This window comes from Convolutriloba macropyga, chromosome 3, assembly GCF_964194025.1.
Source record: "Convolutriloba macropyga chromosome 3, txConMacr16.3, whole genome shotgun sequence".
Taxonomy (NCBI): domain Eukaryota; kingdom Metazoa; phylum Xenacoelomorpha; order Acoela; family Convolutidae; genus Convolutriloba; species Convolutriloba macropyga.
Window position 1 is genome coordinate 14,847,038 of NC_134470.1, and position 25,389 is coordinate 14,872,426.

The following is a 25,389-nucleotide window of genomic DNA, read 5'->3' on the forward strand; positions in this document are numbered from 1 at the left end:
CATTTTTTAAAAAATTGCGGCAAGTTGCAATTTAAATACGAAGTCAACTATAAAAATCTTAGCTTCGTTTTTTTGGTAAATCATCTTCTTATATTAGCGTTGTCATAGCAGCGAACATTGAATACTTTATTAACTTATAAAATCAGCAAATTTTTATGAGATCTGCAAAATGAGATCATTACTATAAAGTTTCATTTGATCTAAAATTCATTTGATCAATGAAATTCGTTAGAATTCAATATCTACTGAGCCCATTTAGACATTTCCTTATAGCAACGTATACCTTGAGCATTTTCATTCGACTTTTTTACTTCAATATTGCTGTTTTAATGGACTAGTCTGCTTAAATGCAGAAACGATTTAGAAAATCTTCACTGTTTCAAATCATAAGATTCCATGGAAGTGTTTCCTGAGTGGAAAATAACCACTTATAATTAAATTTTTACACCCTTAAATTATGATATGTATTAATTGTAATGGCTCTTATTAGGCTCTACACAAACAATCATTATGTAAGCACGAGCATTGATTGAACACACAAAATTTTACACACTGAGGGGGTGGGGGGCCTTTGGATTAAATTTAGGCAGATTGACTGACTTACATCTGAGGAGTGAGAAAGGCCACTAGTTCTGATGTGAATAGGAATGCGATCAGGGCCATACTGCTGACAGAGATACAGGCTCCAATGTATGTAGGCTGAGTCAAGTCTTTCGGCACTTTCCGATAGATATCAAACCTAGATAGAAAAGTTGATTCAACGCAGTGACACACAACCAACTTCAGAGAGATCACTAACCTCAACGAAAACTAAAATGCATTTCTCCAACGTTATGATGCTTTAAAATTACAAGGATCCACGTTATCACAACTTGTTTTTGGTGAGTACCAACGCATTTTTATGGCAACAAAGCCTTGGGTTTCACCGTTGCAGCTACGATTGGTCAGTTCATGATCAACCTCGAGCAGTTGCCAACTTCAGCTCGCCCTTGTGTAAATGGCTCCACGGAGATAGTGAATTGAGCTATTAATCTATGATAATCTATGGTTTTAATCCAGTCGTCAATTAATTTTTTTTGGCAATATCCATGGACATCGACCTCATAGGCGAGTTTTATTAAAAACGCCTCGGAATAAACGATGAGATAAAAATTACCAGCTCTATCTCTATTCGTGCTGATTTTCAACACTTACCTTCTGATGTCAAACTGCATTTTTGCTACTGTGACCTTTGGTACTGTTGACGAGAATATTGTATGCACTTTGCGATGTGCCAATCGTTGTTGTTGTTGTTGCTCTTGTGCTCTAACCTACTGCTAACACTAACACTACACTATCTGGAACAAATGGGACAGAAATACTGATGGGGGCATGCTAGGTTTCACTCTCTTTGGAGTACAATGAATGATATGGATTAACTTCTTAACTTGTCTTCACTGAGTTGTCTTCTTAGTTTTATTTGCTCTTTCCCGGAAAAGCCTAAAAACTTGATTTTACGTTAAACGTAAATAAAGCTTTTTTTATATCACGCTTTTTTAACGATACAACAGATTATATAAAAATTTTCACAAATCACATTTAATGAGTTATACAATAACATTTAAATTTTGATGCAAATTTTCTCATTGCTAGCCGTAATCAGTAACACGGATCATTCATTCTCCTTTGACAATCATCAATATAGCTGGTGCTAATCTGACTAGAAAAAAGTCTTCAATTTACTAAATTGAGATTTAAGCGGTATCGATTAACGGAAAAAATCAATGATATTGATATTACAAATTAAAAGAAAGAGATGTACAAATAACGAACATAGCTGGCAGATTGCCAGAAAATAGCCGCAAATGATTCGTGGATCGGCAGTTTAAAAAAACAGTAAAAAATGACAGACCAAAAAAATTCGTCTTTTCATTGAAGGCTGATCTGTTATATTTTGATTAAAAATCTGTATAAGTTATTGCTGCCTCTATTAGCTGATCTGAAATAACCTTCATTAAGAGTGACACACACCCATTTGACCCTATCTCTTTGAATTAAAGTAAATAAAAGTCAATTTCAAATTGAGGAAGTCATTTTTGAGAGTGAGGTAAGTCAAGTGTGACCAAAAAATTAATCACGCGCATGAACAAAAAAACTCGCTCCACTAAGAGCGAAAAATGACGTCACACATGCAATTCAGTTGAAATTGCATGAACGAATGAACAAAAAGTGGCTGTGACGTCATATGGTCGTAACAAAAATCATGACGACGAAATAAAAAAACATAGCAGGACAAGTCCTGACGTACAATTCAAAGAATTTTCATTGACTAAACAGAAAAGTAGACCTAGAACGGACTATGAATGGTTTGGAAAAACCATTTAGAAAAAAAATCCGATCCAAAAAATCGAAAAAACAGTAAAAATCAAAGTGAAATTGCCGCATGTGAACAAAAAACCACTACTGATAAAGCGAATTTTTGTTCAAACACCGTATTCTCACTCTACTTTAAAATTAGAGCGAAACAATTTCACGCCGCAAAACCACTCGCTTTTTCGCTCCATTTCCTGTTTCGGCGTGACCAAAATCACTACTCCAATTTGACTTCAAAAATCATGAAAATGTGTGAACAGACCTTAAAAAAAAGACAGCGCCCCAATACAATTCAAATTCTTTGAATTGTAAAAAACCAAGAGAAGGCCAATAGTAGCCCCAGCTATCGCTGTGCGGCTATTAAAAAGAAATTAACCTCTACAAACACCCCAATGGCACGTGATAGCCGAAGAAAACTATCATAACTATCATATTTCGATCTACGAGAAAAAACAGCGAGAAAGAACTTTCAACTTCTATATGCTGTGAGATCATCTACGGCAGATTAACAGAAGATTGCAGATTAAGAATAGTTGATAATTACAGGAAGACTGTGATAGACAAGTTTCGAAGTCAATTGCTTTTTACTGTTATTGACCTTTCAATTGCATTTATCCCGCTCAGAGTGCGCGCTGACGACTGATAAAAGTGATCCTCAAACGTAAAGCAGCTCCAGTTATTGTTCCGACCCCAATTGGGGGAGGAACTATATACTCAAATGTGTTTTTCTTGTTCAGACAATTTTGGCCGATCGATATATTCATCGTAGAGAAATGTGAGAGGGGTATCATTAAAAAGCTAGTCAAGCGTAGAATTGTAAATTAAGATTTTTTCGAATTTCGTTTTTTTTCGAGAACTTATTAAGGATTGAAGTTTTGTGTGAACACGGGATATTTCGCATGCTTGTTCACTTTTAGTAGAATTTTTCTTCCAATTAAGATATTTTTTAATTAAAAAATTAATTCAAAATTACATTTCAGGCCACAAAATGAAACAGTTTGGAGTTCCTAACAGACGAAAGCGATAAAAAGAATAGTTCTAGTCTCATAGGAAAGTTTACTATCAAAAAAATCTAAATCTTATTCAAGAGATTTTTTTTAGAAAATTTTTCATATTTATTTTGTTTCCTTGGGTCACCTTGCGACTAGTCACTTTTCATATCTAGATTCTGTTAATGACAAACCTGATTTACACTAAAATGAAGTCCAATGAACAAAAATTTCGTTGACAAGTAATTGCTCGTGTTTTTTTTTGCTTCGACATTTTCGTAATTTTAAATGAAATTTCGATTTTCTTTTTGAGATTCTACTAAAATTTTGGAGTCATATGCCATTGTCTCGTTGATTAAAAGTGCAATAGGTATCGTAATAAGCATTAAGTGAACCTAAATAGAGCTTCAGTGGATAGCTACTGCAACAAAATTAATCAGGTTAGCAGTTTTATTTTCTAATTATGTTTTATGACATCAAAGCGACAAATTTTAAAAATTTTAAAAACCTTTTGGATATTTTCTTATTATTGGTTCCTCTTGAAATCTTAGCACATTATCCTGATATTGATATCTCCCATTGGCTTAGAAAAGACCTTCAATAAATGATGAATATGGTTTTCAGAGAAAAGCTTTTGGCTTATATGGCTCCGACACTTTCTTCTCGCACTTCTCTACTGAATTTTTGTTTTATGCCTATATTTGTCGTTGTTTCCATAGTCATCAGACTTATTGTGACGTCTTATTGATTACCTATGCAGGGCAAAAATCCCAGTCCTCAAATCGAGGCATACACTATAATTGAACGTATTCAGTGACTTCTGTTGAAAGTTATTGAATTAAATGGCTGTTAAGACTTTAAAAATTTTATATAAAAATTCTTTTGAAAATAAACCGATCTTAAACTTATTTTCATGATCTTCAAGTCAGTCTCAGTAATGAGTGGACCTCTTTTTAATTCAGCCAAAATCAATCTGTTTAGCGGTTTTATCTTCTAACTATTGGCGTTATGACTTCGATGCACGAGTTTTCATTGTTTTTAGTTTTAGGATATTTTTTCTTAATTTTTTTTCCCTTTAGGAATCCTATAACATTATCATATTATTGATAGTTGTATTGGCTTGGAAATGAAGTTCAACGGATCATCATTGAAGTTTATAAGGAAAAACTAATGGTCTAAATGGCTTCGACACTTTCTTCTCCCACTTTTCTACTTAATTTTAGGATTTTGCCTGTATTTCTTGCTGTTTTCTTTATCTATGACTTTTTGATGACTTTATATTTATAATGTCTTATTGTCAGCGGAGGCCTAGCTATACCCGTGTGACGTTCTCTTATATGCCAGCTATCTATTAGAGCAATCTTGGGGGCGCTAACTTTTTTGGTTTTCTCAGGCTCTTGTTTTAAAGATTTTAAGTCAGGATGCTCGAAAGAGTTCTTTTGGCAATTTTGAGTATCTCCAGAAATAAAAGTTTTGTGCAGCAGATGTTTTATTCACAAGTCAACTGAGCTGTAGCTATCGTTCTCTCTGTTCTGAGAGTGGCAATTAGATTAGAGAACATAATTTGATGTTAAATATTTGCACGAGATAAAGTAAGAGCATTGTACAATTTAATCTTATTATAATCCGGATGTTTATGGGCGTGTGAATGAGTTAAACTTTACTAACAATGGGGTAAATGCACGCGCATGGATTGTACAAATATGTTTAAGCATGGCACGAATGTATGAGGGGCATGACACTCCCACTTCTTCAGAAAAAAAATTAATGTCAAGTTTTCAATTTTCAGTTTTCAATGTCTTCTGATCTTAATTTATTCGCAATGAACTGTGATTCTGACGAGGCGCAGGCTGTCAGTTCTGTGTGCGAATCAGCATCCAGCGAGAAACACCAGAGAAATGTTGTCTGGGCGAGAGAGCTATGGAATTTTGTGTCAGCTGGAAGTGTGTCGTCTGTTCCAGAGGTGACCCGTGAGGAAATTGAGCGCCAGAGTACGAGTGTTGGCATTCTTCGCGGGGAGCCTCTGATGGAGTTCAGCAGCCCCGAGATGCAAGTAAGAATCTTGAAGTATGTGTAGAGGTAGTAATCGTGTCGTAGTTGTTGTTGACTGCATGAATTGTGAATGCATGTTGTGCTGTTTGGTTTTTACAGCAGTTGGCAACGGGATTGAGGACGCCATTGGATTTCGAAGGACGCTTCGCCAGCAACGAGAAGATCAGGCCAGATTGGGCTTTTCAGTCATGGGTGTGCGAGGGTGTGTATCCTCGTGACATCCTAAGTTACCACCCGAGGCCACATCGCACTGAAAACTTGTCCGGCTTCTTCAACTTCCGTGTGTTTGGGGGCGAACGTCTGTATGATCCTAGCCTGCTCATTGCAAACTCGTTCACGTACACAGGCCATCATGTAGATTCTAAGCCCACGCTGCCCACACTTGCTGTTCTCCTCTTTGGCGTGAAGCTCTGGATTATATGTCCAGACTTCAAGACAGACACGGCAGCGTTCATTAGAGGGCTGGATTTGAAAGAAATGTGCAGCTTCCTCAAAGTAATTGCGCACTTAGTTCGGTTTTGACTGTTTTTTGTTCCTCTGCTGACACTATGGGAGCATAGTTCGGTTGATGTTCTTAATTGCCAAATGTCATGCTTGTTCAGGGGCCAGCAGGGAAAGGATTCAAATTCGTGATTCAACGGCCTGGTGACACGCTATATCTGCGAGAGATGGTTGGGCACGCTGTCCTCACTGTCAATGGTCTCCCTGGCATCGACTGTGGGATCTTTGAAGAGGGCTCGTGTCTGCTATCGTCACCAGTGGTCACGGATTTGTCTCCAGAGAGGTTGCACGGGTTAAGTTGGATCGTTCCGTCTGGTAGTGGTGCTGGAGGGCACGATTATCAGCATCTGAAGAGGAAGCACAAGGAGGATCCCGTGAACAACCCGGCACCCCCTGCTCGTAAGAGGAGGCAGAAGAAGAAGGCCCGGTTTGGAAGAACTCAGCGCCCAAAAAGTTAGCTCAATGACAAGTGGTATCAAATTTTACTGCACTTTTTCCCCAAATAGTATTGAATAAATAGCGAAAAATTGAAAACTGAATAATACAAGAAATGCGGTACAGAATAATTCGAGAAATGCGGTAATACCCATATAGCACAAAGCACAATGTTTACGGTCTGTATATTAAATTTGAGTTGCGTAGCTCAAATAACAAGATGAGGCTTTTGTTTTTCGTATTTTAAGAAACTTTATAAATAGCACACAGTTCCGATAAAAGGTGAAATTAAACATATAGTGCACAGAAGCACGTGAAAGAGGGCATATAGCACGAAGGTTGTTATGATCAATAACTGTGTTAAAAATTACAGCGCTAACTTTTATAGTTAAGCCAGGCTTTTGTTTTAAAATACACTGTTTTTTAATTAAGTTAAAAAAAATAACACGAAATTAAACTTTTTGGTTCCTTCATGAAATCCAATCAGCACAAAATTACGCATTTAACACAAAGCAATAGCTGAGGAGTGTGTATAGAGAAAATGAGAGCTTTTGAACAAACGGCACTACCAGGCTTTTGTTTTAACTGCAGCAAACTTTATATAAATATCACATTCAGAGGGTAATTGTATTCGATTAGAACATAAGTATTGAGCTTTGCCACTCATATGACGTGAGCAGGCACATGTAGGAGCTATGCTGAGATTTATAGAGAGATTGAGCCAAAAGAGTTGTCAGGCTTTTGTATTAAAGAAGCATTAAAAAAAAGCAACAATAAAACTTGTTCGTCAAATAAAACATAAATTAATTAAAAAGTATTTGCGTTTAAGATTTTGTTGTACCCATATGACATTAAGCACATAAACTCGGAGCTCCTGACAAAGAACGGTGGTTTTCTGTTGAGTAGTTTGGTCAGGCTTTTGTTTTTTAAAAATAACAAAATAGTGAAATTAAAAGCAAAATTTTTTCAAATCATTGAAATATTTTTTATTTTAGAGCCAACAACAAGCAGCACACAGCTTCTAGACGAGGGAAGCAGCAGCGAATAGCTGCAAGCAGAAGGGTGGGGAGAGGAGGGGGACAGGGGGGAAGAAACGAAGCATCGTCATTAAGTTTTAGTAGGTATATCCACTTTATTTATACTTGAAAAATTTTCTGGTTATTAAATTGAGAAGTAGCACACATATTGAATCCGCGATAATCTAACATATTTGTAGCAATTATTCGTGTCGGTAGTTTTGGTGGACGAATTGTATAATAACTTTCATACAGCTCCAGAAATAAATGTATTTTTTTCTGTTTTTTTTTCAATTTGAGTATTTTTTCTTTTCACAATTATATAATTAAATCTTTTAAGACAAAATCTTTTATAATTGAGTATAGGACTGAGAGTAGCACAGGTATAATAAATTGTTTGTGAGTGAAAAACACCCAGAATCAAATCAGTAACTAATGGTTTATGAAGATTTTCAGATCTATAAAAATGATGTCAAAGATATTGTTTGTTGCATTATTTGCTATGATTGTTACGAGTGTTGATATTAACAAGTGCATTTTATTGAGCGAAGAGAACAATTTTGGGACAAATTTGAAGTGGTTGTGTTGTGATGGAGTACAATTTTTGAGCGAGGCTGGAAAAATTACAGCAAAAGCAGGGGCATGCGAAAATTCCCAAAATAAAGTGAAGCCTTCAGCTGGCAGCATGTTAATGATAGCCAATTGTGCTACAATTACAGTTGAGTCATTAAGATGAGTGTAGTAGGAAAGTGGTGAAGGAAAACAGTTTTAGTGAGAGCAAGTAGATGGAGTTGAGTAAAGTGAACAAAACTTGAAAATTTCAAAAACAAAGAAACTTTTAGTTTTATTTACCATACGTTGAATCTGTAAATGAATTAAAGTTAGGAGAAACCTGATCTATATATTTTTCATTAAGCACGCGACTCATAAATCATTTGGGGATAAATGGGGGGGCGGAACATTCGATTGCTCTGACTCTGGACAAGATGCAGATTGAGAATCCGCTGTATCAACAGTAGTTGTTGAAGGGCTAAAAAATGGATTTGGTAAATTTAAATCACGTCGTCGGAAAATTAATCCCTTTTCACGAATACGATGATTAGGGTGTTGTCGCAAGTAGTCGTAATCTTCATCAGAAACTACCAAAATGGGCTGTGATTTAATAGTGTGGGCAGAAATAGTTAGGCGAAATGGGAAACGTCTATGAACTTGAATGTACCGGTGAAAAAGATAACTCATCAAAAAGTGTAGACCGAAAGACAAAATAAATGTAGTGATCGCAAACACTATATAAGGTGTCCAGTGCACCGTCTCATCGAATTTTGCTGTTATCTGAGGATGAAATTGTTTCATGCGATTAACAATAGGTTCAGTAACTTTTTCGAGTTCTTTATAATTACGTCTCTTATGCTCAGGAATGTGAATTAATTGGAGATGAACCTCCTCTACTAATTGTACTCGAGCAATGTCAATATCAGACATTTGTGGCATAGAATCAAGAGATGGAAGTTGATTGAATAAAAAGCTAAGCGGCGTTGGTAAATTAATGTCGAGTCTAACTGGTGTTGTATACTGACAGGTAGACCAATCTGATCTTAAATGTATATTAGGTCCTTCTAATTCCTGTCCACACGCTAAAATAATAATGCAAACTTGGCACCCTTGTCTATGTTCTTTACTTAGGGAATGACTAGAATTCGGAGATCTAGTCGAGAGCAGAAAGTTTGGCGTTGCACTAGTAATCAGCCATCTACCATGGCCTAACGATTGAGCCTTTTCTTTGATAGGTAATTGAATTGATCTAATGCTACAAACTTCAAGTGCGGATAGAGTGTCTTTAAAAAGCAAAGTAGCCAGACATGAGTCCTTCGATTTTTCCATCGCAAAAGAAGAGAAACAAATTGAGTAAAGCTTAGAGCCTATACATTCTTGTAAGTCAAATTCAGTCAAAAGTGCAGCTTCACTTTGCGTTTCTGTTACTGCAATGTAAGGCGTTTCTAAAACCCAAATGGTTGCTCTTGTTGACTCTTTAGTTGGCATTGGAACTGGAATAGCGTGAAATACATCTAAAGCTGTAGAACCAGATGAAAAAGGTATAGATAATGTTAACATAAGACCAAAGTCGACACTAAAAAGACTTGTAACAAGTCGTGTCTCATAATAAGACATCACATGTTCTATTGGAATGGAAAGTGTTAGTCGATCTCTGGTGTATTGAGTTTCTAGCAAAACTCGTTGTAAAATTCGAATAAAAATTTTGCGAGGTATAAGAGAAAGTGGCAGCATACCATCTGCAATGGCAGTAGTCGAGCTCAAAATATTCATTCTAAAAGCAAAAAGAGCAGATCTATATGTGCGCAGATTGGTGTATACAGACGTTAAAATAGAGTTCAACAAGCCAATGTGGTGATTGACTTCTTCACGGATATAAAGAAATTGGTCACAATTTCGCATGTAGTTAATGCTGCTAGCCAATGTGTCAAACTGTGTCTGTAAAATTTAAACATTAGATCTCTGGATTTCAGCTAGATGTTCTGTGGCTTTACGCAGGTCTCGCAGTTCCTTTCCTACTATAAAATATTTCTCGTTCGTGGCGTTTTGGACACTAGACCATTCTTGCTGTAATTGGTTCATGTGGTTGATGGAATCTACAATAGCTTTTCTATTCTGCTTACCAATCTGATTGCATCCGCCAAACATTCGTCCTAATGTACAGGATAGTTTGTCTTTGAATCCCATGCCCAGACCAAAGATTCCAGCTGCAGCGCCTGCTAACAGGGCAACGGGAATGCCTCTTCGTTCTCGATGTTGATGCTCTGTAACTTTTGAGGGGAACAGCTCTGTGAGTTCTTGCTGAAGTTTCACCAAGTCGTTTTCGGCTCTTTCTTTCTCTGCAATGACTTCGGTAAGAACCCATTGTGAAGTGAAGTTGGTGGCAGTGATGTTACTATAGTCAAGTTGGCATCCCTTATTGGGGTGATTCCAGAGTGTGTCCATTCTTTGTGCGATTTTAGAGATAAATTTATCAATTGTTAGGTCAAAATTTGGAGAAGGCAAAACAAATTGAATCTGTTCAAATTTTTCAGCCAATAGTATTTTTCGATGGCAATTAAAAACAATGCCATTATGTTCTGAGTTTCGTGCTATCAGAAAAGGGAAGATTATTAATTGAACAAGCGAAATTGAATACAAGTTGTAACCAAAGTTGGCCATTCTTTAGTTAAAATTTGTTTTCTTAAGTTCGCCAATTGTTAGTACTGCTCAATTCGACTGATTATTGGATAAATGATCTAAATATGTGAATATTTTTGTTTGTATTCTGAGTGTGTTGAACTTTATCAGAAAAGGTTATGTTTGAACTGACGGGAGTGATATCCAAAGTTTAGTCAAATTAACTTTTATCAAATGTTACTTGATTTGTTTGCTGTTTCAGTGGAGCACAGGAAGGACATAGTTTGCCTACTTAGATAATCTAAACAATTAGTTTGCGAATCGGTCAGAGTTCGATGAGCTGGCTTGATAGCGTTTTGGTACGTTCACCTCTCGGTGAAGTTCATATGCCCTGTTATTTCCAACGCGTGGATCTTGATCTGGTGGAACTAATGAGCGACGCCTTCTTTTTGATTTATTTGGTGGATCCAAAGGAACCGCTTGTGAAAACACGCTGGTCGGTTGAGTAGTGGCCCGTGTAACGTAATTTGGATAGTGTCGGGTATCAATGAATTCGGCACTCTGAGTAGTTGGTTGGAAGTGTTGGTTTCCTTCTACCACAAATTGCTCCTCAGTATTTTTATACTCTTCGTGACAAAAGCCTGGCCTGTTTTCCTGGTTTTGGGGTCTGTAGGGGTCGCAAAATGGGCTGCTCATCATCTGATTGTTGTAATATGGGGTCTGAATTTCGTCCATCAGCAACTAAATTTGTGTTATCATTTTCACGTCGGTTTGTATTTAATTGCAGTTCCGGATTATTTGCAAAGTGTGTTGGAGCATTAAAATGTAATCTCACACCAAATTGCATGATTGAGGAACCGTTAGATGGTCCCACTATGATTGGCGAGTGGTGGGAGGCTAGATCTTTTAGAGTTTGGTCAAAAATTTGAGGTTCAGAGATTATTTTTGTGATTGGGTCGGCTTTAAAGTTTTTGGAGTCAATCTCTTTCAAATCTTCAAACTCGTATTTTGGTTGAATTGGACGCAAACAAATACGATGTACGAGTTGTGTATCGTTGTTATTAAGTTTGCGAACTATATAGTTTGAATTTGTTAAAACTTGCTCAACGCGATAGAGCGGTAACCATTTGGTTACTGATTTAGCAGCAAAGTCTTTTGTACTACTTATTTTTGGGTTTATTAATAGGCAGTACGAATACAATGCTAGAGGTTTGGAAAGAGCTTTTTTGTCATAGAAACGACGATATTTGTTGTATGCAACTATGGAATTATCCCTAGCACCAGCAAAGAGCGTGTTCATACGGTCTTGACTTTGTTGTAAAAAGTCTTGAGTTGGTTGCGCTTTTTTGACAGTTAAATTATTGAATCGCAAGTCAAGGGGCTTTGTCGGCTGACGGCCATGAAAGAGCAGGGTCGAGAGGCATCCTATTGAAGAATTATAAGTGGTGTTATAGACAAAAGCTGCAATATCAACATAATGGTGCCAGTCTTTTACAATTATATCTTCGTAAATATTCAAAATTCGCTTTACTATAGCATGGCTACGTTCAACTGCACCAATTGTTTGAGGATGTTTTACAGATGCCAATTTTAGTTCAACTTCTAGCAATTCACATAAAGTTTTCATCATCTTTGACGTGAAAACTGAGCCCAAATCACATAAAATGGTTGATGGAAGGTATGCGTGCTGCATAAAAATTTGAAGCAAAAATCTGGCAACGTTTTCCGCCGAGGCATTTTTCATTGGGATTAGAAAAAGATAAAGGCTGAAGATATCCATCGCAGAGAGTATATGTGTATAACCTCCGGAGGGATTAAGTTTGCCTACAATATCTACCTCCATCAAATTTCCCGGAAAACATTGTTCTGACGCAATTGCTAAAAGAGGTGTTTTAGGCTGTTTTGCTGAACTGATTTGATTTGCAAACAAGATGAACAATTGGACACATACTCTAAAAGAGTTTCTGTAAATTCAGGAAAGTAAAACCTCTGGCGAAACTGGTTTGCAGTTTCGGCTGTTCCAATGTGTCCCATAAATTTGCTATTGTGAATTCTAAACAGAATCTCATGACGAAGGTGCTTAGGAAGAACCAACTGACGTATAAAATTCTGCCCGGTGTTATCGAAAAATTTGCGATACAACATTATTATACAATTCCAATCGGTTCAATTGTTTATTATATTTTTGCAATTCGGTATTAGAGTAAGTTGTAACTGGTTTCACTTTTCTCTTGATCCAATTGATCACAGTTCTAATATTGCCATCTTTTTGTTGCTCCTCAAAAAAATTCAAGGACTGGTTGTTATTGCAGAGATCAAACTCATCTAAGGGGTTAGCTTCTGCGAGTGAATTTAAGGGGAAGTCAAAAGAAGGCTCAAACACTTCAATCATATCAGAATCTGGTTCCTCTAAATAACACTGTAAAGCTGTAAGACTATTGACTGGAATTTTTGGTCGGAATTCGACAGCAACGTCTTTAAGTTGAATTCTGGTTTCAAATTTTAGTTGGAGCTTTGTAGCAGGATTAATATAGATCCTAGACAAATAATCTGCGGCTACAGTAGCTTTACCTGGGACATGCCCCAAAACAAAATTGAAATTAAGGACATGATCAACTGCATTCCATAAGGGAGTTGGAATTGTCTTTGCCTGGAAAAAACTAGTCAAACTTTTATTGTCAGTCAACACTAAGATAGGTTTTTTAGTCCCCCATAAGATGTGCGCAAAATTATCAAAAGCAAAATGAACTCCCAGAAATTCTTTTGCATAAATTGATAATTTAAGTTGCGTTATATTAAAGATTTTTGAACCAAAAGCCGCGGGAGCGTATTGCTTCTGTTCTAGTCCTTTCTGGTTCAGTACATAGTCCTCTACCATAAGGACGTATCCTGTAGAATAATAGCTTGCGTCGGACAATATTACATATTGTAGATCTGTTTTTGGTTGGCGAAGGGTTATTTTACAAGCATTGTTTAGCATTTCTATTACTTCACTCATCGATTTTCGGTGCTCATCCGTAATTTCAAAATTGTTGTTGCATTTTAGTAGTTTGTAAAATGCGAGCAGTCTCTCACTGAGGTTCGGTAAATAGGTTCTAAAGTATTGAAAGAAACCAACAAGTCTTTTGACTTGCTTGAAGTTTTTTGGCATTTTGAGATTTGATAAAAATTGATCTATTTTGGCCTTTATGGGGGATGTTTCTTCGATGAAATTGTTCTACCTAAAAAGGTGATCTCGGGGACACCAATTTCACATTTTCGCATTGAAAACTTAAGTCCTGAATTTCTAATACACGTAAAGATTGCTTTCAAATTTCCGTAAAGACCCTGAAAATCAATTGCGCCTGTTCCCAAATCATCCACGTACTGGAAACATTGGTCATTAACTATACATGAATCAAGGTACTTTCTCATGAAAGAGCTGAAGGCACTGACTGATCTACTTAGTCCCTGTGCTAACCTAGTGTACGCAAAGGTTCGGGAGGCAAAATTGAAGGCTAATAACTGGACAGATAATGGGTCAGACATCTTAACCGCATAATACGCCTGACTACAATCTAGTTTTGCGACAATTCGTTTGCCCGCTAAATGTGCTCCGACATCTTCCATAGTTGAAATCGGGAAATTGTTAGAGTTGTAGTCATGGCGTATTAAGTGATTAATACGCCTAAGGTCAACTAATAGTCGGAGTTTTCCGGACGATTTGCGTTGCGCAAAAGGAGGGCTCGAGTATTTGGAATAGGGCAGTGTAGTGATGATTCCAAAAAACTGCATTATAGCTAAATCAATGAGGATTTCCTCGCGCAAGTGAATTGCAGTGGGTGGGCTCTGAGTATACACTGGTCGCTGTGTTTCAGGTGTGAGCTTAATCTTAAACTGGTCATTTCCAACGACATCATAATTGTGCCGCGCAAAGACATCATGAAAAGAAACTAAAAGTTCTTCAATTTGTTCCTTTTCTTGTTCAGTTAAAATTGAATTGTCCCACCGAAACTTTGAAAAAAATTTTTTTTCCTAGACTCAGAATCTTTTGTTGGATCAAGCTTTTCTTGTTCTTTCAAAAATTTGAGTGTCTCAAATATTCTTTTGTGAATATCGGTTAATGCATCTGGGTCCTCACAATTTTCAGGTGTAGGAAACCAAAAGCAGTCTGTTGGAAATGGTAAACTTTGCTGGGAATTGTCAACAAGCTCGTTTAAGTTGCTGCCATCTATATTTAAGAGCGCTGGGTCAATTGGTTGTAAATAGTTTGCTTGCTTAGGCGTTAAAATTGTAAATCGAGCAACTACTGCTCCCTTTGGTACTGAAACTACATTTGGGGTTACATTTAAGAAAGCTATTGGCATTTTTGAAGATTGGATTTTTGAAAAGGAGCTGGTTAAACAAAGACCTGTTGATCTTTCAAAACGTGGGTTAGGATCTACAATTCCAATTGTGTTGTCGGCTAAAATATTGTCGAGAAAACAATCTATTGTTTCCTGACTATTGGGGAAAATATCCAATTTTTGGATTGTTTTGAGAACGTATTTATGTTTTTTAAATTTCGTTTTCGTTTTGCCATTACGCATTGTCATTTCTGAAATTTGCAGAGAAATTTCAGGCAGGTGTAGTTTTTGTGATGCTACGTCAATTAGAATTCTATTGTTTTTATAGAATGGAAGACCTAAAATTGGGTTATTCATTTTGGGCAACAACAAAAACTTTTCTGTGAATACTTGATTAGCGAGATTGGAGGTGATTTCAACTTGACCTAGGGTTTTTGCATGGGTTGCGTTCGCCACTTTTACAACGGGAAAGGGGTTTGTATCAAGATATTTAATACACTGCGGTGCAGATGATTTAATTTTCTCAAGCATGGACGGTGTAAGAGCACTAGAGAAAGCACCAGAGTCCACTAAAAACTTTAAGGAAAGTGATTTAAACGTTAGGGGAACAAAAAACAGATTTGAGGAAAAAGGAGGCATAACAGCAGTTAAAAAGGGGGGTTGCAAATGTGGCTGACCTAGTTTTTTTGCTGATCAAATGGCAGTTGCTGATTTCTTTCAGTTTGAGGTTTGGACCAGCAGTACTGCACTGTGTGTCCATACAATCCACAATTGCGGCAGTATCTCTGGTTTCTGGTGGGCATTGTATTTGACCAGTGTCCTGCGTATGCTGTTGGATAGCCTGATGCTGGGTAACCTTGTGCTTGCACACCCGCTTCATCAGTTGTCGCTGACTGTTGGCCGTGGGACTGATAGCCATAAGCCTGGTAGACTGGCTGCTGTTGTCCTGTTGTTATATAGCCCGGTCTTTGAGAGCTGATTGCATTGTGACTCTGATTATTTTGATGCCAGCTTCTTTGTTGGAAAGGTTGTTGCATCAGCCAGTTTTTGTTAAACTGGTAGGGCGGATTAAACCGCTGTCTTGGGTAAAACCCACCTCTGCCTCGATAGAAATGGTGCGGTTGTCTAAAATTACTATAAGGAGCATTAGAGTTTGCATTTTGACTTTTATGCTCTTTCAGTGACTTCGCTAATTTGTCTGTTGTTTCTTTCAGCTGTTTGATTTTTATTTAAGGCACTCAAACTCTGAATAAGTGAGGTCATTTGTGAGGCTGAGATTTCACTAAATGCTGTTCCAACATCATCTTCAGGGTATTGCTCCTCAAGCATCGCCCTTCTAGAAGCCCGTTCACATAAGTCTTCTAAAGTGGTGTGGTCAGGAAGAGTAAGTAGATATTATTTAAGCTTATTTGGCAAACCATTAATAAAGTTCTCCTTAACTCTTCTGACTCGCTCATTAGAACGATCTTCAGCAGCAACTGCTGGCACGCCAGCAGCGGCAGCTCGCGCAGCAATATTTGGGAAAGCAAGACTAGCTAAGCGTTGCAACTCTGTCAAAAAATCATGAATGATTTCCTCTGATTGCTTCAGTTTTCTATTTTGGAATTGGAGTTTATAAAGTTCAATTCTATCAGGGTTTACATACCGGTTTCTCAATGCGTCTAGTGCTTGATCCAAGTCTTTACGTATGGCTTCTGTAAGCTGGTCATAAAAAACTAAAGCATTACCTTTAAGATGAAGATGCAAGTAGCGATGTTGTTGATCCTCGTCGATTGCTGCCAATCCAATGCAACTTCGAAGTTGTCGTTCAAATTGAGTAAATTATCTTTCTCTGATCCCGAAAAGGGCGTCAAATTGAGAAAAGGTTGCAACTGAGCCATAGTTTACAACAAGAGATTGCAGAGTTTTTCGATTAAGTTATCATTTCCAATGGGAGTCATATTTAGTTTTAAGAGAAAAAACCTCTTAACTCAAACTTGCCAAAAACACCCCTGTCACCATGTCAGCGGAGGCCTAGCTATACCCATGTGACTTTCTCCTATATGCCAGCTATCTATTAGAGCAATTTTGGGGGCGCTAACTATTTTGGGTTTCTCAGGCTTTTGTTTTAAAGATTTTAAGTCAGGATGCTCGAAAGAGTTCTTTTGGCAATTTTGAGTCTATCTCCAGAAATAAAAGTTTTGTGCAGCAAATGTTTTATTCACAAGTCAACTGAGCTGTAGCTATCGTTCTCTCTGTTCTGAGAGTGGCAATTAGATTAGAGCACAACATTTGATGTTAAATATTTGCACGAGATAAAGTAAGAGCATTGTACAATTTAATCTTTATAATCCCGGATGTTTATGGGCGTGTGAATGAGTTAAACTTTACTAACAATGGGGTAAATGCACGAGCATGGATTGTACAAATATGTTTAAGCATGGCACGAATGTATGAGGGGCATGACACATTCTTTGTTCGTTCGGGAGCAATTAATAACTGAACACCAATTTTGAAAATTAACTTATTGCTTATAGCTTGCTTATAGCTCCACGTTTAAAATATAATAAGAAGCTAGGCCAAGTGTACCTATACTACCTACCAAAAAATCAGTCTGGTCGCTCGCCTGATTCCTTTTACAAGTGCAGTCATAAAAATTGCGAAAAAACAAACGCGCTTAGTTTCAGCCCTTTAAATCAAGGTCTAATATGACGTCCTGGTATCCGACTGTCTATCTTCATTAAAGAAACAAAGACCAACTAGCGTCGTATGAATTGCTCTCGAACGACAAGCGCGATAATTTAATTGATGAGCTGTAGCCCAGATAAAATTTTCATTTTGAGTGCAAAAAGCATTCCTAAATGGGAGGGCTTTGAACCCCCGACCTCCAGAGTTCTCCACACAATTATTAAACACTCGGCTTTCAGGCCCACGTGAGCGCCACTATTACAGCCGCTTTCATTTTAGCCAAAAAACCATTTCGGAATGAGAGCAACGTATATCACTCAAAGAAGAAGAACGAAGTGAAAAAGTTACTGAAGAAGTAAGAGAATTTTTCAGAGCAAAAATGCAAAACGAATAAGCGCAAATTTTACATAAAAAATACCAACACGTTTACAATAATTGTTTCAAACTTCGTTCAAGAGCAATTAATAAATACATTAACTTACATTATCGGCGGTCTTTTATTTCGTAACCGGCGGTCTTGATGACCATAACTGATCCCGACGTTATTTGTCTTCCTAGAGGCACTTCTGTCGCTCTGGTAATTTGGAATATCGTCTACCTCTGTTATCAACACTCTTAAGTTTGAACTTTTACATCTTATTTAAACCACGTTGACCTTACAAAGATATCTCCTCGTCTAGATCATGTTGGCGAACAACAGTGAAGCTTTCAATTGGTTCCGTTGGTGAGCAAGGTTTTCTGTTGTTAGTGATGTAAGAATTGACGCTTTATTGAGTTTTTTTTTATAAAGAGTAAGCAAAGTAGAAGGTTGGAAATGTGCGAATTTTAAAATTTTCAGGGCGTAATTTTCCCTCGAGACCCTCAAGAATCGATAGTTTCTCAAGAGCTTTTAAAAGGAACAACTTTGTTATCTCTCGGCAAAAGATATCAAAGGGCCAAAATAAACTTAACAGAAACTACGATACAGTAAAATTTCCAGCACCATATAAATTGGTAGCGCTGGAATACCAAAATTTCCCCTTGTTTTGAAAAATGTTACGACAATAAAACTTATAAATATCGTCTCCAAGCGTGAAAACTCAAGAAGCGAAATCAAAAAAATCTTCTAGCAGAAAACTCAAGCCAGAAATTTGTATAACAAAGATATACTCTTTCACAATAATTGCTTCAAACATCGTTCGAGAGCAATTAAAAATACTGAGGGAAACAATTATCATCAGAAATACCATCCACATTCTGATTAAAAAAGTAATAAATCTCGTGTACAAAGACAATATTAATTTGATAAAAATGAAATCAACCAGTCAAAGAAAACGCGATGAGTAATAACTGTAAACAAAAAATTTTCTTCGTGTCTTAACCTTATAAAAATGGCAAATGGTATAAACCGACAATCTTAACCGGTATAAACTTCGGCATAAAAAGTAAACATAGCCGGAAAATTTCCACAAAACAGCCGCTGTTGTCGCGCTTGATGAACATCGGGATTGAAACAAAAAAAAAGAAAAAAGAAGAGATGAACTGACCGAATTTTATTTGTTTTTTTTTCTCAGTGTCAAAAAACTGTTCTAATTTGGCGTGCAATTTGATTTGGATTCTAAAACTATACTTAATTCAGCTTCTAAACTGAAAGTTATTAAGCTTAATACCAATGTCAGCTACCAAACACTCTAACCTATCAAACTTTGATAACCTATTTCTCGATGACTTCAAAAAAATCAGATCAAAAGAATGAAAAACAGAAAATCAAAGTCAAAATGCCGAGCGAGAAATGGAACTTTGGTTCAAACAAAAAAACTAGGCCTAGAATGAAATATGAATGGATTGGGACAACACTTAAGAAAAAACTCGGATCCAAAAAGTCGAAAAAACAGTAAAAATCAAAGTGAAATTGCCGCAGGTGAACAACAAATCACTAGCGAGAAAGCAAATTTTTGTTCAAACACAATTTTCTCACTCTACTTAAAAATTAAATGTGGGAACAGATTTTAAAGAAAAGACAGCGCCGCATTACAATTCAAATTCTTTGAATTGTAAAAAAAAGGAGAGTGCCTAAATAATAGCCGTTGAGAAGCTGACGGCGGCTATTAAAAACATTTACAATCACGAAATGGTAAATGGTCTCTCAAAGTCTTGAATTATATACGACTGCGCAGAGCACTCTCACTGGGTGACTTCTGCCAGAAAAAAAATGTAAAAAAAAATGAAAATTCCGCATACAATTTTATTCGCTTGCCAAAGATTATTTCTCTTTCACTCAGGTATGAAACAAATAGCGCCCTCTTCTGGTATTCACTACTTTTCTGCGCAGAGAATTTTCTTCAGACCTGTACTGTCTGCTTGAAAACACCTAACCGAGTAAAATCACACTCCATCAATACTTCTCTTCGAAAAGTTAAAAAAAAACATGCTACCACCCTGTTCGAAGTCGCTAGGAAACGATGAGACAGAGGACCCTCACTTTTGTTACGCTGATATTACAAATAACCGATTACCGTCGAATGAATTGCTCACGAAGGACTATTCGATATTATCATTGCAGTCAGAGTCGGTCGAACTCCTGTTTAACATAACATTATAAATTAGAAACTACAGTACTTTTAGAAACAATCAATTGTCAACTGAGTGGAGCTGCTCAAAATTGTGAATAAAAAGGCAAGGCAATTTTTAATGCAAACAACTCAAAAAGTCAAGGACTCACGTATATTGAGAATACATGAAAAGACAGGCCTCAAATAATTTTGTTCAAACTTCGTCTGAGAGCAAGGAAAAATATATCACTCTTAGGAAATTGAAGATTAAACAGGTGAAAACAATGTAATTTGGTGGAGAAAACAACCGATAGTTTGTTGGAAGAAACATTAAGCATCTTTTAAAATTTTTTTCTTGAGTTCTCTTAAGCACCACTTCAAGCACAGAAACCATGCAACGTCATAATGTGTACTAACTTTTCCTGTTGGGCCAAGCGCAGCGTAAGATTATCCTCATAAGCTCTTCTCTGAATAGCCTCATTTGCAACTTCACCTCTCAACTTCTGCAGTCGTTCATGACCTTCATTAACATTTTTTCTCAGATCATTCAATAGACCTTCTTTCAATTGAATAGTCTGTTCGTGCTCAGAGAATAGACAGTTCTTGGTATCTGAGTCACACGAGTTCACTTTTTGGGCTACCTCTGAGATCTGTTTCACCTTGGCTGTACTGGAAGATTGTTCCAATGACACTTTGTTTATAGCAGCGTCCCTTTCCTTCACTAATTTGGCCTGTAAAACGTGGGGATTTTAACAACGCTCCCACACAATTTGAACAGAAAAACCTCACAAAGTCTCTCTTTAAACTATATTTGACGGTGTCTTAATAGTTTTTAAACTATTAAGACAGTGTCAAATAGCAAAGCAGTTTAATGCAGAGTCAACCAAACCATCCCAGAATCACAAAAGCCAGAACTAGGCAGAATGCAAATATTTATTGAAATCATTTAAAAAAGAAATAGTCATAGTGATATTCTATAACATTTTGGCTCACTTTTTGACTCTTAGCACTGTCCAGTTGGTCTTTAAGTGGGGCTATTCTATCCTTGTTCTGCTTCAAATTAATCTCCAGCTGCGAACATTTTCTCTCTTGTTCCTCTAATTTCTCACTGATTTGTTCTGCTTTCTGATTGGCCGAGCTCACATCCAACAATTTCTTCTCCAAGCTGAAGAAAATAAAACCGTAATGGATGAATGTGGAACAAATAGCTTTCAGCAGAGGGTGGGAGTCGATGGCAATTGAGCAGGAAAAGAAACTCTTACTTAAATGCCTTCATGTTTAGTGAAACGACTGGGCGCACTTCGGATTTGACTTCTGGACGTGGTATTTAGTTTGAGAGCAACAAAATATTTGTTCACAGAAATAAATTACAAGTATAGCTCAGAATTTGATACAACACATAAAAAAGGTTTCGTGGTACTTAGAAAAGAATAATTCTAATACAAAAGTAATTTCTCCCATGCTTAAACAAGTAGCATAAAACGATGGCTTCTTCTTTTTCTTTGAAAACCCATAACAGTACAACCAACCAATTACCAAGTTAGCTTCAGAACTGAAGAGACTCGAATCAATATCTCCAGCGCCTTAAACGTAACTGCGCAGCATTGATCGGATTGTAATTATGTTCTACACATATACCAGCTGGTTGTTCTCATTCTAAAAATTAAACATAGCCGGCAAATTGCCGGAAAATCTCCGCCGTTGACGCACATTAGGATTGAAACAGCAAAAAAAGAAGAGAAAAATTGACCGAATTTTCTGTTTTTCACTGCGTCAAAAAGCGTTCTAATTTGGCGTGCAGTTTCAATTGGATTCTAAAAGCTATACTTAATTGAGCTTATAAACTGAAAGCTAATAAACTTAATACTGATGTCAGCTAGCAAACACTCTAATGAACTTTGATAACCTAACTCTTAATGACTTAATGAGCGGGTTTATCCCGTCGCTTTTGCTTTTGATCTTTTGACTTTGACAGTATTCACATTGCGTAATTGAACGCGCGAAAGAATTTAAAATCCATTCAGTTGAAACAGCGAGTGCAGTAAGTCAAAAGTCAAACGTGAAAATCGTGATTATGTAAAACAAAAAACGTGATCAAAAGGTAAAGCAAATTATAAAAAAAGGAGAAAGCCTAAATAATAGCCGTTGAAAGGCTGATGGCGGCTATTAAACATAACCGACTAACATTGGGCGAATTGCTCCCAAACAACCCGCGAGAGGTTGGCTTCGTCAGCAGCTAGGCACAGCTTAGTACTAATGAAAGCTAGCAAACGCTTCAATGAACTTTGATAACCTAATGCACTATGACTTAATGACCGAGATTTCTATGCTTATCCTGTTTCTTTTGATCTTTTGATTTTGCTCTTTTGACTTTGACCGTATTGACTAAACTGCTTAATTCAATGCGTGAAAGAATCTAAACTCCATTTAGTTGAAACAGTGAGTAATGTAAGTCACGAGTCAACCATGAAAATCGTGACTTGTATAAAACGAAAAACGTGATAAAAGGTAAAGCGAATTACAAAACAAATCAGGACAATTCCTGACATACAATTCACCGAATTTTCTGTGACTAAACAAAAACTAGACCTAGAACGGACTATGAGTGGATTCCAAAGAATTAGATCAAATGAAAAAAAAAACTGAAAATCAATGTCAAATTGCCGCATGTGAACAGAAAACCACTAGCGAGAAAGAGACATTTGGTTCAAACATACAACTAGGCCTAGAATGAACTATGAATGGATTGGGAAAACCATTTAGAAAAAAATCGAACAAAAAAACAGTAAAAATCAAAGTGAAATTGCCGCATGTGAACCCGCAAAACCACTCGCTTTTTCGCTCTACTTCCTGTTTCGGCGTGATCAAAATCAGTACTCCAATTTGACTTCAAAAATCATGAAAATTTTGAACAGATCTTTAAAAAAAGACAGCGCCCCGATACAATTCAAATGAATTGTAAAAAAGGAGAGCGCCTAAATAATAGCCGTTGAGAGGCTGACGGCGGCTATAAAAAAGGCAAATATTCATCCAGAATGATCCTAATTGGACGAGAATCGCCATCGCATTCAATTTGGTACCATCAATGCATATAATCAGAGTCACACTTTATGCCACGTCTCTGCGTATGACCTGCTAAAATCACCTGAGAACGTGAAGTTGTAATTCTGCCAGTGCCTTTTTGTAGGACTCGATATCAGCTACGCACTCGTCGTAAGACAACTTAGAGAAGTCCAAACTCGCCTCAGCATCCTGTTTATCACTCTCAATGGTCTCAGCACTCCTAATTTGACCAGATGAGCGCATCTTTGCTTCTTCTGCACTCAGTGATGCCCTAAAATGTACATCCGAATTCAAGGACATCTTTCATATCTGTTCCTATATGAGATACCAACATAAACAACCGACTAAATTCGGACAACTTGCCGATAAACTACAGAGTTGCTCGAGGGACCAGCTGTAGCTTGTTTTAGCACATAACTTCGCTAAGGTTTAAATGATGTTATTAAAGCTTATTATCGGGCTATAAAATTATAAAAAATGAAACCAATTTCTGTACTTTTTCATTTGAATTTTAGTACTAAATGCCACAACAGTTTGAATTCTGAATGAGAGGATCTAGATTAAAGAGAGGATCGAGTAAAAATTAAGCAGTCCAAATGTGAAAAAGTAACTCGAAGTAGTAGATAAAACAAGGGATTCAACCACCAGTAAAATTTGTCCCTTTCTCCTAACGCTAATCGCGCAGGTCGAATCGGGCCAAATTTTACTGTTTGTTGAATCCCTTGTTTTATCTACTACTATATATTAGCTCTATATTCACTTCTTTTATATTTTAAATCTATCATTTCTTGTCTCACTTAGTGCAAACCACTAGTACAGAGTTAAGCTGGTAATTAACCATTATCAGACGGATAGTTCGGGTTCTATCCCCACTGACTCCAGTGGACGTCCCCAGATACTAGTATAAAACTAATCAGTGAAACTGCTTCGCAGATGAGACCGTTTAAAATGCACGTAAAACCAACTTGCGAAAAAACTTGAACAAAAATTGAAAGAAATATTAAAATAATAAAAATTTTCATATATCCCCTAATCAATATTTAATCAATTTAAAACTAAAACTTTCTGTCTCACTTGGTGTAGTGGTTAAATCATCGAGTCTAGTTAAGTTGCTTTAGCAAACGGAAGGTTTGGGGTTCCTTCCTCACTGACTCCAGTGAACGTCCCCCGACTTTGATGAATTGCAATAAAACTAAGTGAGATAAAAAAAACCAAATTCACAGTTCTTAAAAAGGATGATCCCTGCTGTGAGACTGTATATGGGACACACTGTGATGGGTATACATTCAAAAACACTGAGATCAGTGGAAACACAGTGATTAGTGTTTTTCTATGTCTTCTTGAATACTATATTTATAAACATGCTCTCTGAATTGATTTCTAGTGTGACCATATCTATATCTATGAAGATAAATACATAGCCTACATTTCCTATTTCTAAATCTATATAATGATATATGTTTATAAACATTACACATACTACACGTTAGATATTGATCGGGATCAGAATAATGATATATCCCAAATGTTCTATATAATCTTTAACCTTAACCATATTTTGACATACATAACAAGAATATTCTAATTCTTTACAATTATTACAACATTCTTTCCAAGGTTTAATTATACACTTATCGCATTTCATTTTCATTTTTCGAAAAATTATTTTTTGATTATTTCCCTAAAAAAATACATCATGTCTCAATCAACTAATACTAGTGTCATAAACTTCTGCGATGTCTGTAATCTATCCTTTGAATCAAAGAAGGCTTTATACAGGCATCAATCATACGATCTCAAACATAAGGAAATATTGGAGAAAATGTTTGAGTCTGAAGAAGAGGAAATCTCGGAGAGGGTGTATAATTTGGATGAAGATGATTATATTATTGAAACCAAACCAGCCACCAAACCTAAAACTAAAACTGAAGAGGATATCTACACCAGAATTAAGTATGAATGTAAAGAATGTCATGAAGAATTTAGAAGTAAAGTAGCTCTAATTACTCATTCATATAGTCACAATCGCATGTATCTAGAAAACACAGAAGACTTCGATATAAACTCAAGTCAGAACATGAGAGAATTTTATATTACTGATAAAGGTGGGAATTACATTGAAGATATAGATGAAGCAACTAATTACTCTTTAGAAGAAATTAAAAACTGTTACCAGTTTCGTAAAGTTAAGAGTTTTAAATATAAGATCACGGCTGAATGTGATAAGAAGAGAACCAAAGAAGAAGTTAAAACTACTAAAATATTCTTCAATACTGATTATATTAAT

At 36.6% G+C, this 25,389-nt stretch overlaps 1 protein-coding gene across 1 annotated transcript in view; it reads right to left on the reverse strand.

The window, feature by feature from the left end:
* The window catches only part of LOC142336547 (DNA repair protein RAD50-like), an 84,942-nt gene that overhangs the window by 13,301 nt on the left and 46,252 nt on the right, over positions 1 to 25,389 (reverse strand). Inside the window, exons 6-12 of the mRNA XM_075385454.1 lie at positions 23,185 to 23,373; positions 21,033 to 21,204; positions 20,431 to 20,770; positions 16,569 to 16,672; positions 15,519 to 15,787; positions 10,021 to 10,292; positions 6,085 to 6,218 (exon numbers count right to left, since the gene is read on the reverse strand). Coding sequence (XP_075241569.1) covers positions 6,085 to 6,218; positions 10,021 to 10,292; positions 15,519 to 15,787; positions 16,569 to 16,672; positions 20,431 to 20,770; positions 21,033 to 21,204; positions 23,185 to 23,373 — 1,480 coding nt within the window. The remainder of the gene's footprint in view (positions 1 to 6,084; positions 6,219 to 10,020; positions 10,293 to 15,518; positions 15,788 to 16,568; positions 16,673 to 20,430; positions 20,771 to 21,032; positions 21,205 to 23,184; positions 23,374 to 25,389) is intronic.